Source organism: Lutzomyia longipalpis, chromosome 1 (genome assembly GCF_024334085.1).
Source record: "Lutzomyia longipalpis isolate SR_M1_2022 chromosome 1, ASM2433408v1".
Taxonomy (NCBI): domain Eukaryota; kingdom Metazoa; phylum Arthropoda; class Insecta; order Diptera; family Psychodidae; genus Lutzomyia; species Lutzomyia longipalpis.
In genome coordinates this window covers 31,079,103-31,091,777 of record NC_074707.1, presented here as the reverse complement: position 1 = coordinate 31,091,777, position 12,675 = coordinate 31,079,103, and the positions used below count along the sequence as shown (strand labels likewise).

Sequence of the window (12,675 nt, the reverse complement as noted above, 5' to 3'; positions counted from 1 at the left end):
TAAATTTAAATAATTTATTTTATTGAATAAAAAAATTAAAGAGTAAAAATGTTTTGAATGAGAGAACATTTTTCATAAATAGGGAACTATTTTGAATAAAATATACGTCCTATTGACCTAGTTTTGTGCTGATTTCTTGGAATGTAGGGTAGAGGGGTCAGTTATCAGTTAGTGGAAAGAGGAAGAAAAATTATTATTCTAATATCATATTATATTCATATTCCAAATTGTAAGAAAAAAAAACCTGGAAAATATATGTGGTCTATATGGGGCTTTGAGGGTACCATGGGAACCCTACTAAAGCTCATAAATTTTATTCTCCCCTTCTTAATGTGTGACTCCCATTCAGAAGTCCTTTTTTTTCTTATCCCTTTTTAAGAATATATTTCCTCCTTATATCGTACCCACCTATAATAACTGGTTCAGTCACCTTTAGTTGTAAAAGTTTTCATTACTTGAGTACATTAAGCATTAACGTGAAATAATGTGCTGGTGTGCATAATATTTTCGGCAGCATCTGTACAAAATTCAGCTTATATCATACATGTCTGTACTACAGCCTCTGTAGACACTGGAAAATGTATTGGAGAAACCAGTTAGGCATGCATTCGGGCAATCATACATATACCACAAGTCCAATAGTAAGGAGAAAATTTTAACCCAAGCAATCGCTTAATATCTCACAAAAGGAATAAAGACTTTTGGGCATCGCGAAGAGACTCTCTAACTAGACAAAGCCACACTATTATACCTATATGGAAAGAAATGTAGCGTTCTATAAATTGTGATTTATTGATGTGAATTTTGAAATCGGATCAATTAAAAATCCAATTTTGGCTTTTTGGTCCAGAATGAGAGAAGAAAAATCCATTTGCAATTTTCCCACCGTGTGTTTACGTTGAATTAATTTTAAATGCCAATTGTTCCATTTAATAAGGCAACAAAAACTTATTTAATCCATACCTCTTGTAATAAAAAAATAAAAGCTCTAATTTTCCATTTCAATTGAAAGTTCAGAAAATTTAAATATTAATTAATCTCTTTCCTTAAAAGTAATTTTCCTTTGTGGGATATCGTTATATGTACCTACTCCAATTCACAATTTTCCAAATAGAGAAATGAGGCGTGAGAATCCTGTTCGAGAGTTAAATAAACCGCGAGTAAAATCTATGCGGAACGTGTAAGAGAGATTTTTTTCAAGGACTTTCAAGTTGGCGCCAAGTTTTGCATAAAATAAGATCATGCGTAACTGAAAACATAAGAAGAGAATTCTCAACGAGTTGCCGCAACACTGCAACGCATGGCGCCAAAGCTGATCTTATATTCAAGTTATATCTTATAAATTCTTGCTAATTTCAAGGCGTTTCCAAAATGTTGTTTTAAATCGATGCAATAAAATCGGAAATATTTCTTATTCACGTTTTTCACGGCGACGTATAATATTACTCAGAAAGTCCATTAAGTTAAATTCTAATATGCTTCTAATGTAGCTAATAAATCATATTACAACGCACACTAACCGACTATGTTGCACACAAACTGCTAAACACAGAAGGTGGAAGGGTTTCATCATTGACTTTCTAATGTGGTGGTGCGCTTTGTGCTGGTCTAAGCTCTCAGAGATCAAATCAGAAAAATGAGAAAGTCATTGAATCATGATTCTGATATTTTTTTTCTCCAAGAGATGAAAGAGAATAAAGCTTCCAAAGTGAGAAGCGTATTTTATGAATTTGATATGAAGAAATTCATTGACTCGGGGCCAATTTACATGAAGCAAAAAACTACATAGGTATTCTCGGGAATTTCCTTTACACGGCACAACGAATGAGCATAAGATAATAATTTCTGGTATGGATCTCTTCTTTTGATCACAAAGCTGTATTCTTTTGATCATTAGCTTTTTTTGTTATTGCAAGAATATTATTTTTTTTGTTCAAGTTTTTGTTTAAGGGAATATTGAAATTATAAAAAAAGTCTCTTTATATTTAACAAAAGGAATAGAACTCTCTGTTTGGAAATACAATTAGATTATTTCAAATTAATTCATAAACATTGAAACAAATGCCATGAAATAATGGGAAATATTAATATTATTTCTCATAACGTTCAGGGTGAGAGTCTGTTTTATTGCTCACCACATTCAATTTATTTATTCTCAAGCTCTTCCAGGCAATATATAGTCCGGTCGATCATGAAGCTTGAGAGAAAAACGAAGCACTTGATTTTTCATGCATATTCTTCAAATGAACTTTTCTGCAATTTTAATATCTTCCATTTATCAGAAAATTTTTAAAGTAAAGTTATAATATATTTAAATCAACTTTGCACTAAAGTTTCACTTTATAAATAAGTCGAAATAGGTAGACGTGAATATCCAATAAACGATCATCTTCTAAAATTTATAGAGAAATTTTTATTTACATATTTAATTTCTTACCCTCCTTTTCGCGCGCAAAACATTGAAGCATCAAAAGCTTTTCGATCTGAAAATTTTGATAAAATACCAAGAGAAAACTCGTTTTAATAAGGTTTAGTAGTGCTGAAGTGGAAAAGGGAAGGGTTTTCCCTCGTATTATCTAGTGGGTACGTTGAAAAACTGATAAAAACACCCCCAAGTGAACAAAAAGGAAGGTTTGAGGTTAGGTTCCGTGGCGGGTAGTGGGGCTATGCCCGAATTTGCAAACGGGGAATGGGGGCGCGAACTTTCTCTAGCCCCCAGAGAATTCCCGCCCTTGGATGCTGGGTATAGGAAGGGTCTTCTGGATCCCAGAAACCCGGAAGTGGAGAGAATCGCGAAGGGAGGACGTTTTCTAACGGTCAAGAAAGCAGGAGAAAATGAGAGTATGCTGCGTGTATCACCATTTCTTATCGCAAGAGAACTGCATCCTTTGGGGGAGGTGAAGGATATTACGCGTCTCAGGGACGGGACGATTGTAATTGAGACGAAATCAAGGGAACAGGCACTCCGAATGATGAGAGTAAACAAAATCGGAAGTCATGAGGTGAAGGTAGAGGAACACCCACGCTTCAATACCTCCAAAGGGGTCATTCGCAGCTGGGATTTGGCCTATATGGATGAGAATGAACTGCTGTCGGAATTGTCATCTCAAATGGTGACAGAGATCAGGCAAATCAAGAGGAAACCGTCGCAGGTGGAGAGACGAACCAATCAAAACGCCAGAGAGGGTGCTTCGGCGTGGATGAATACAGGAACATTCATCGTGACTTTCGCGCTACCGGAAATCCCAGCGTACATCAAGGCTGGCTATCTCAAAGTGAATGTAGCCCCCTTCGTTCCAAACCCGCTACGCTGCTTCAAGTGTCAGAAATTCGGGCACATGAAGACATCCTGCCGTGGGATGGATATGTGTGGTATTTGCGCGGAGAAGGAGCACTACCCAGAGCATGTACAGGAGAGGCAAAGTGCATCAACTGCGGGCAGAATCATGTAAGTTGGTCCAGGAAGTGCCCAGTGTTTCAGGCTGAGTTTGAGATACAGAAGATACGAGTGTACAACAAAATCTCATTTGCTGAAGCAAAGAGGAGGTTTATTGAGGGGATGGGCAGGGAAGGTGAGACATTCTCAAATGTCACGAAGAGACAAACATCGTTTGGAGTCAATTGTGAACACTGCAAATGTCAATGTGGGGGGAAGAGGAATGTACCAAGAGGACGACCTGCAGAAAATCCCACGACGAATCCCATGACGAACCCCAATGAGACGTCTCAAGCCCAAATAATTCCGGAATTAGCTGGCGAAGCGATGGAGGAAGATACTCTTGTGAATCTCACCACCGGATCTTCAGTATACGACTCAACATCTGAGAGTATGGATTCGAAGACAAATCACGAGGAAGAGGGGGAAGTTTCCGCCAGTGAAGAGGAAGATACTCAGGAGGATCAACATTCTGTGCCTGAGAAGAATAACGCTGAAAAGGAGATTCCATCCCGCACATCTGTAACCACACGGGCCCAAGCTGCAGCCCGTACCAACACCAACATTGCAAAGAAAGCTTCAAGTACGCCAAAGAATAAGCAACCGAAATCTTCTTCATCCGGGAAAGCCGACAACAGCAAGGTGTCAAAGAACAAGAAGAAGAAGATTGCAGCATCACAACAGAAGGATGTCTCAACCACCCAGGCGGCCACCAGCAACAAATCTTCTATCAATAGGGAAATAGGTATAGATTAGGCTTTAGAATAGGCATCGTTTTAGCGGCTGGAGACGGCTCAGCTGTGCAGGCATACGTGTTTGCGTAAATTGTTCTGCAACTGAGTCGCCTCCAATTGCAAAGCGATTTTTTTTTTGCTTTTTTTTCTCATATTCTAAAGTAAAGAGTTTCTTGACCGCCTTAATTTTTTTTTTCTTTTTAATGATTATTTTGCAATGGAATATAAATGGATATTGGAATAATTTTAGTGAATTGAAATTAATAACTAATCAGATTAAACCAGACATAATTTTGCTTCAGGAAACTCATCTTACTTCTAGATCTAACCCGTCACTAACTAATTATAATGTAATTTCTAACAATCTTTTATTTGATTCTGCTAAAGGAGGAGTCGCAATCCTCATTAAATCTGAATTAACACATTCTTTAATTAATCTTAACACAAATCTTGATGCATTAGCTGTCAATGTAAAGATACATGGAAAAACAATTTCTTTTTGTTCAGTATATATTAATCCAAAAGATCAGCTCACAATTTCACAACTTGAAAATCTTTTAAGTCAATTTAATAATCCATTCATTATTTGTGGGGATTTTAACTCCCATAATCCTTTGTGGGGCAGCACATATTTTAACAAAAGGGGTCGCGTTATTGAAGAATTTATCCAAAATAATAATGTAACTTGTTTGAATGACGGTAGGGCAACATATCTCCATCCGGGATATGGTGCACTCACCGCAATAGATCTAACTCTTTGCTCCCCGTCTTTGTCAACTACACTTGATTGGAAAGTCACAGATAAGTCAACATCTAGCGATCATTTTCCTATAACAATTAACACCCCTAATGCTGTGCAAACACACGCGTCTCGTGTACGGTGGAAGGAAGACTTGGCAAGGTGGGACCTGTATGAGAAAATAGTAGAAGAAACCATTGATACTAGTAGCGATCTACCGATAGAAGATCTTGTGAGGTATATTACGGATAATTTAGTCAAAGCAGCAGAAAAATCAATCCCCAAATCTAAAGGATTTATTAGAGATAAATATGTCCCGTGGTGGAATTCTAATATAGCCAATGAAGTTAAAAATAGAAATAAATTATTCAAGAAGTTTTACTGGCATCCGACTATGGAAAATCTAGAAAACTATCGTAAAAAACAAAAAGAAGTTAGGATATTGATGGATGAAGCGCGCAAGTCTAGTTGGGAAAAATTTGTAGAAAATATTAAAGTAGACACGACGCCTAAAATAGTTTGGGATAAAATTAGAAAAATTTCCGGATCCTTTAAAGGTAGTAGAATTAACGAACTTAACGTAGATAATCGCAACATAGAAGACCCAAAAGAAATTGCAGAAACTTTGGCAAATAGATTTTTCAAAAATTCGGATAATTCCCATTTAAGTGACCCTGAGCTGAATAATCAAAAATCTCTAGAACACTATCAGACAGTGCCTATTAGCATCCCACCTGTAGAAATTAATAATAGGTTTAATCGTGCAGAACTGGATAGAGCTCTAGCCACTACAAAAGGAAAATCTACAGGACTAGATAATATTTCTTACAATATGATTAAAAAGTGTCCCGATAAAGTTTTAGATTTTATTCTTGAAATGTATAATAAGATATTTTTTGAAAGAAAATTTCCTGACGATTGGAAGAAAGCCCTTATTATTCCAATACCCAAACCAAATAAAGATTTATCCGACCCTGTAAATTATAGACCGATTTCACTTCTAAGTTGTCTAGGGAAAGTTATGGAAAAAATGATAGCAAATCGAGTAATGTGGTGGCTAGAAAAAGAAAATCTAATTTCTCCGTATCACTCAGGCTTTCGACGGTCTAGGTCCACTATTGATAATCTAGCTTGTCTTCAAGATTTTATAGCAGAAAAAATAAATAGTCGCGAACACGTTTTTGCAGTAAGTTTTGACCTAGAAAAAGCTTATGAAAGACTTTGGAAAGTAGTTATTATTAAACAATTGAAGGAATGGGGCTTTGAAGGAAACATTTTGTCTTACATTAAAAATTTCTTAGAAAACCGTCAATTTTCAGTTTTGGTTGGTAATTCTCAATCGTCATGGAAAGAACAAATAAATGGGACACCCACAGGTAGCGTTTTGTCAGTTTCACTATTTCTAGTAGCAATTAACGGGATTTCTAGAATACTTACAGAAAACAATATAAACCATTTTTTGTATGCAGATGACCTAGTAATTTATGGTGCATCTAAAACCTCATCAGCTCTTAAAGATCATATTCAAAAAGGTATCTCAATTCTCGAAGAATGGGCTTTTAATAACGGATTGTCCTTTTCAGCATCCAAAACTAAATGGATTCATTTTTGTAGAAAAAGAATTTGCGAGACACCAACTTTTTTCCTTAATAATAGAACAATAGAAGAAGCTCAGTTTATAAAAATCCTAGGTATTACTTTTGATCGAAAAATTAATTTTAGAAAGCAAGTAGAAGAATTGAGAATTAATTGTCAAAAACGTTTAAGAATCATAAAAGCCCTTTCTTCCATTAAGTGGGGTGCTAATAGGTCACAACTTTTGAAGGTACATAGAGCCCTTATAGGTGGGAAGCTTGATTACGCAGCTCAGGTGTACGGTACGGCCGCTAATCAAACACTAAAGAGACTAAATGGGGTTTATAATACAGGAATTAGGCTATCAACAGGGGCATTCAAATCAACACCTATTATTAGCGTTTTGGCCGAAGCCGGATTTCCCAATCTAGAAAATAGGAGAAAATTTTTGAGTATTTCTTATCTGTCAAAAATTAAGTCGATGCCAAATCATATGTTGCATGATAAAGTAATTAATTTTAAAATTAGTAGTAATAAACGTTTAAAATCTTGGGTCGAAATAACAAATACAGCTTTACAGGATAACAAGATTCCAAAAAATAAGATTGTTAAAAAGTTTCCACTTGCTACACCACCATGGGTTTTCAATTTTGGTAATATTAATCAAAACATTAAATTAATATGGGAAAATGGCGCGGGAACTAGAGTCGTTAAAGAAAAATTTGAAGAAACTATTAAAAGTCACGTTAATTGGGATATAATTTATACAGGATCTTGCAAAAATAAAAATTTAAAGCGTTATTCAATTTGGTCTGAAAGTTTAGGTATTAGCAAAAGAAAAAATTTCTCTAAATTCACTCATAAAGTAACCGCGGATCTTAAATCAATACTAGATGCCTGTGATTGCTATAATCCAGGTCAAAGTCCAATTTTGATAGCGACTAGTTCTATTTCAGCTGTAGAATTTTTGTCTAATACTAAAATCACAAATTATTTTGCTTTAAGAATTCACGATAGTATAGCAATATCTAAAGGTCAAATAAAAGTAATATGGGTTCCAGAGGAGATTCCAGGGATAAAGAGGGCGTTGTTCTTAGCAAGGGAAGAGATAAACGATCAAATTGAGTCCGATTTTAGCGTAGATTACCCTGATATGAAAGTTGCGATTAAAGGTATAATGAGGAAAAATAGGCAAAAAGATTGGAAAAATTTAGGTAGTAATGAAAATAAGTTGAGGTCGATTTTTGATGATTTGAATAATATTTCTATACCGAAAACAAATAGGTACAATAGCGTCGTAGTTACTAGACTCCGTACAGGTCACACCTTGGTGACTCATTCCTTTCTTATGAGTAAAGAAAATCCACCTAATTGCACAATTTGTAACGTCCCACTTACAGTAGAACACTTTCTAGTAATATGTCCATCATTTTCTATATCCAGAACTAATTTAGGCATTGATAACTTTTCGTTAAAAGATCTTCTTGGTAATAACTTCGTTAATCTTAAAAAAGTCATTTTATTTATTAAAGAAAATAACATCAAAATTTAAATCGTTTTTCCATGTATCTTTTTTTTTTATCTTTTTGTAACAATAACAGTATTAGTTTTAGATAGACGTAGTTAATTTTTTCTTCAGTATGTGCGTTTAGTTTTTTTTTTTTCTTATTTTTTAGTAACACTAATGTACCTGAATTATGGCGTAAGCCGATTTCAATAAAATTAATAATAATAAAAAAAAAATAATAATTTCTTACCAATTGCTTTGTGTGAGTTCTTGTCCTTAGCTACAGTCCCTGATGGGAATTCAATGAACCTGTCTTCATTTTCGAACGCTAGAAGCTTTTTCTTTGTCTCTGTATTTCTGCTGGAAAGTTCTCTATATTGAAAAAGCTCAATGAAAGAAATTTTCAGACCTCCTAGAAATCAACGTTTATCAACCCTTTGAAAAAATCAATTAAAAATTAAAAAAAAAAAATGAAAATTCAAAAGAAAAACCCAAAGAATTCTTTTGTATTATATATTTATCAATTAATATTGTAAAAATATGAAAATTATTTTGCAGTAATATTAGGTCGCAGAAAATAATATATTGCTCGACTTTTTTTGGATAATATTTTGGATATGAGTAATTTTTATTTTCTGCCTTTTTAATGATGGCTAATATTGGAATAGCTAATCATAATTATATTAATTAGTTATTGATTATTCTCATATTATTGTTAATTATTGGTTATGTATTGTTTAAAATATGTTTATAAAATTTTAAGTAGTATTATTATTATATTGTTACACTACAAACGAACTTTGAGAGATTCCATACGTTGAGTGATTCTTCGGCGCATTTCTGCATATCTATTAAAAAGGAATAAAAAGGGAAAGAAAGAAATAATGGTTGGTGCGTGAATTCAGAAATAGTGAAGAGGTCATACTTTTCTTTGATGCGTGCAACTTCGCGATCTTGCTCCTCGCAGTAACGATCCAAAATGGCTCTGCACTCTGAGAGGGATAGATTAAGAAATTGTGCCACCTCACTGCTAATCTCTGGTGTCGCATGCGAATCAACCAGAAAAATTCGAGCCACATCTTCGTGCGGACCTAGCAGAACACGAACCAATAGCGGATACTCTTCCTCCTTCAAGCGTCGCTGCTCACCATTGTCTTTTACAATGAAGAGAGCAAAATTCTCCGGTCGACTATCCACTTTATATTTCTCCAATAGAAGATTTATGATCTAAGAAGAAAAAAAGAGTAATGTACACGTATAGGTATTGTAGGGGGTAAAAAAGTTGAAATTACTTTGCAGATAGCACGCTTATGTGAAACTAATAATAAGAAGGAATCATGTTAATTGCGGTGCTATCGTGTTACATTACATACATACCTCTTTTGTATCAACTAAAGATGTAATCCACACGCTCATCATTGAGCCACGGGGCGGAGTGAAGAATGACGTTTCTCTGTTGTAAAAATGCCCATTAATTGAACACCGTCGCTTTAATTTTGTTCGTGACCGTCTATTTCCTGATCTGCGTTTAATTGCAGTTGACCCTGTCTTTGGTGGTTTTCTCAAAACAACCGCCTCTTCGCTATCGCCCTCATTTCTTTGCACTGTGTCGCAACCTTGATCAATTCGTGGGGTAGTACTATCAGATGATGTTTGTAGTTCATCGTAACAATCCATCTTGATTGACACACCTTTCCGGTCAAAATTTGGATTTCTCTTCACTGTAGACGGCTTCAGTGTTGGCACATCATCATCTTGATCATCCCCGTAGCTAAAGCAATTTGGGCCTGATTTTGATTTAGACAGTAAACCTTGTCTTTGAATCAGGGATTCCGTAGTTTCAGATGTATCCGTAAATCCCTCCGAATCCAACTTCTGCAAGCTCCCAAATGCACCATTTTTCCCAAAACGTGGTGAACGTGGATTACCACACATGGTTTCGTAGGGTTGGAAAGCATTTTCAAAGTCTACAAATTAAAAATTTAATGAGACTCCTTAAAGAAAATGTAGATAAACTTTTTAAAAAATCATTCGTTTCCAATTTAAAGTCGATATCTTAAAAATTGCAGCAAATAGACCCAAATACGTACGAAGGATATTTTACGTTTCATTTTTAGGGATGACTTTCTTATTGTGTCCTTTTCTAATGATAGCCTGTGTTAAAAATTCGGTACGATTGAAAATATGCTGCTTCATAAGGTTGGTCTTTAATTGTTCAAGAGTCTTGTCCCGCGTATTCCCCTTAATCTTGCAGATTGAAGTATATGAAAGTGATGAAATGTTAAAATATCTATGCAATTTGCGGATTGTGGGTGAAATAAATGAAATGAAAAATCAAAAATATTGACAAAAACCAGGAATAGCACCCTATGAAAATTGGGATGAGCATTGTAAGCATTAGACCTGAAAGCCAAAAACATTCACCCGAGCTATGGTCTATGTCCTACGACATCGCTCGTAATAGAACACGTAACAGTAGAATCCGGTCGGTACTCGGGTAGTTGACGGACGTGGTTAAGCTACGTTTGTTGGGTTTTAGTCAGTCTAGCTGTGGATACCGTATAGTTCGGGCGGCGGGAGTCATAAGAGGGTTGACTACCCAAGCTCTCGAATGGATTCTGCCACCGTTATAATTGACTACTACATTATGATGGTCTTATAATCTTCCCGGCTACGGTATATCACCTCGATGAGAAATAAGCTTCTCAGAGAAAAGTCTCTTTTAAAATGCGTATTGTAGGCAACGCAGTATCAGCAGTTGCTCCATCCCGTTGAAAAAAGTTTTCCTCTACTCCCACATTATGCAAAATCTGTCGATTTTAAACAAATCGAACTCAAGCGAAAGAGCATAATAAGATCTACCCCTGCACCTAAAAGAAAGAATAACAGTTATAAATTAGAACAATTACCCACCTATTTCATAAGATTCATTATTCATTGATGATGGCATCCCGTTGAAACTTTTACTCATTATATTCTCACTGTAGAGCTTTAGGGAGTCATTGATACGTGATGGATCTATGGGTTCATTGGATTTGAGCGTGTTATTTGTATTTCCCATCATGTTGGTACTACTAATGAATTCTTCTTGAATTCTCTTTTTGAAATCCTCAAAATCTTCGGGTTTCAGTGTGCTGCATTCGGTGCTCTCGTCACCTGTTGTATCTTGGGAGAAATGGCTAGCAGCCGTTATCAGTTGCTCCTCACTCTCATTTTGTGTATTCAGTGAGTCTGGAGTGTAATCTTGCGAGAGAGTTTGAGCGGAAGAAAATTCTGTGCTTGATTGCGATGGCAGTGGTGATGGCATTGTGCGAAATATCTTTTCAGTTTCATCAACTCTCCGTTCAACTTGCAGCAAATCATCAATTTCATCCCAATCCAATTGCTTCACATCGAGCTTGGGTGGAAGTGTGGCACTTTTGTGCGATGGGGAAACATCTTTGGATGAGTTCTCACTCCCAAGAGCCACCACATCTTCGGACCATGTGCACGTGTCGCATGTTGTGCTATCGGAAGTGGATAAATCCAGGCCATCCTCTGATGTGATGGATGCAGTCATGTCAACAGTTGGACTCAGAGGAACTTTTGAGTTATCCGAGAATTCACTGAGTGGATCGACGTCCATGGAGTTGCGGTACCTGCAGGAGTTCCGCTTCCGCACCGTAACCACGGTTCGTTGATCATCATCCTCTTTGAGGTGAATCACACCCTGAACACCCCAGTAGACTCGAATTGCCCCCTCGAGCACGAGACGGCCATTGACTTCTCTCGAGCGTATCTCCATGCTCTTATTGTCGAAGAACTGATTATACAATTTGAGCTTCGTTTCCAGTTGCTCCCGGGGAATTGTTGTGCCACCCCCATTGGATAATTGTCGCATATCATTCCCCTTGGGGTGTTGTCCGAAACTCTTGTGCGACTCCACGCGGGTTCCGTGCCCAAAGAGCTGAGGCCCAAATAGTGCCCCATAGCAGGGGACATGACAATAAGGCACACCTTTATGCTCGGCATGTTGTCCGGGATTCAGTCGTTTGCCACATTCCTCACATCTTAGACATTCCGGATGCCAATCATACCCCAAGGATTGTTTTCTTTCGGCTAAAAAGTATAATAAATGTATTATTTTTTATTTTATTTTTTTGCCATCTCATGTTCTTTGTTTATTTTACCGAAATAGACACTTTTCCCACATTTCCTGCACTTCCACATTTTCACATTCACTTTTAGCACACCCTATTGAGCACACAAAAGGACAAAATGCAATAAAGGAAACATTTAAAATGTGCAAAATATTGCGAAAAGGAAATTATTATTTTTTATAAAAAACACCAAAAAATTGACAGCTGAGGTCGATATGGTTCTCTAGCTCTTATCATGTATATTCGTCTTTCACGCACTGGAGCAACTATCTCGCTCAAATTGCACTAGTTTTCTCATTTATGACTATAGTAGTTCGTCTTACTCGCACAGCCGGCAACTGCCAATAGCATTTGAATTTAAAACCATCCGTTAAAATCAGCGTCATCTAGTGGTGAAAATGTAATAAAAACCGCGACGATCAATCGAAAAAATAAAAATGATCAAAATCGGTCAAGCCGTTTTCGAGTTATATTGAAAGAACCAATTAGCAAAACGGCTTAACCGATTTTCAAGTATGAGCTATCGATGAAGAAATCTCACTGAA

The 12,675-nt window shown here is 36.3% G+C and overlaps 2 protein-coding genes across 2 annotated transcripts; one reads left to right on the top strand and one right to left on the bottom strand.

Moving 5' to 3' along the window:
• The first annotated feature begins 2,666 nt into the window (after positions 1–2,666).
• On the top strand, positions 2,667–3,452 carry LOC129787707 (uncharacterized). Its single transcript, XM_055823481.1, has one exon. The coding sequence runs from the start codon at positions 2,667–2,669 to the stop codon at positions 3,450–3,452; it is 786 nt and encodes a 261-aa protein (XP_055679456.1).
• Positions 3,453–8,493: 5,041 nt separating this feature from the next.
• On the bottom strand, positions 8,494–12,390 carry LOC129785823 (uncharacterized). Its single transcript, XM_055820452.1, has 5 exons — positions 12,161–12,390; positions 10,905–12,089; positions 9,369–9,958; positions 8,917–9,218; positions 8,494–8,839 (listed from the first exon to the last, which is right to left on the bottom strand). The coding sequence occupies exons 1-5, from the start codon at positions 12,198–12,200 to the stop codon at positions 8,779–8,781; spliced, it is 2,178 nt and encodes a 725-aa protein (XP_055676427.1). The 5' UTR covers positions 12,201–12,390; the 3' UTR covers positions 8,494–8,778.
• Positions 12,391–12,675: the final 285 nt, after the last annotated feature.

Bases quoted from the DNA above. Each gene is read 5' to 3' on its own strand.
- LOC129787707 (XM_055823481.1), top strand. From the start codon at position 2,667: ATGCCCGAATTTGCAAACGGGGAATGGGGGCGCGAACTTTCTCTAGCC.
- LOC129785823 (XM_055820452.1), bottom strand. From the start codon at position 12,200: ATGTGGAAGTGCAGGAAATGTGGGAAAAGTGTCTATTTCG. The intron at 12,090-12,160 runs GTAAAATAAACA...TATACTTTTTAG, and splicing joins TGGGAAAAGTGTCTATTTCG to CCGAAAGAAAACAATCCTTG. The intron at 9,219-9,368 runs GTATGTATGTAA...TTTTCTTCTTAG, and splicing joins CTTTAGTTGATACAAAAGAG to ATCATAAATCTTCTATTGGA.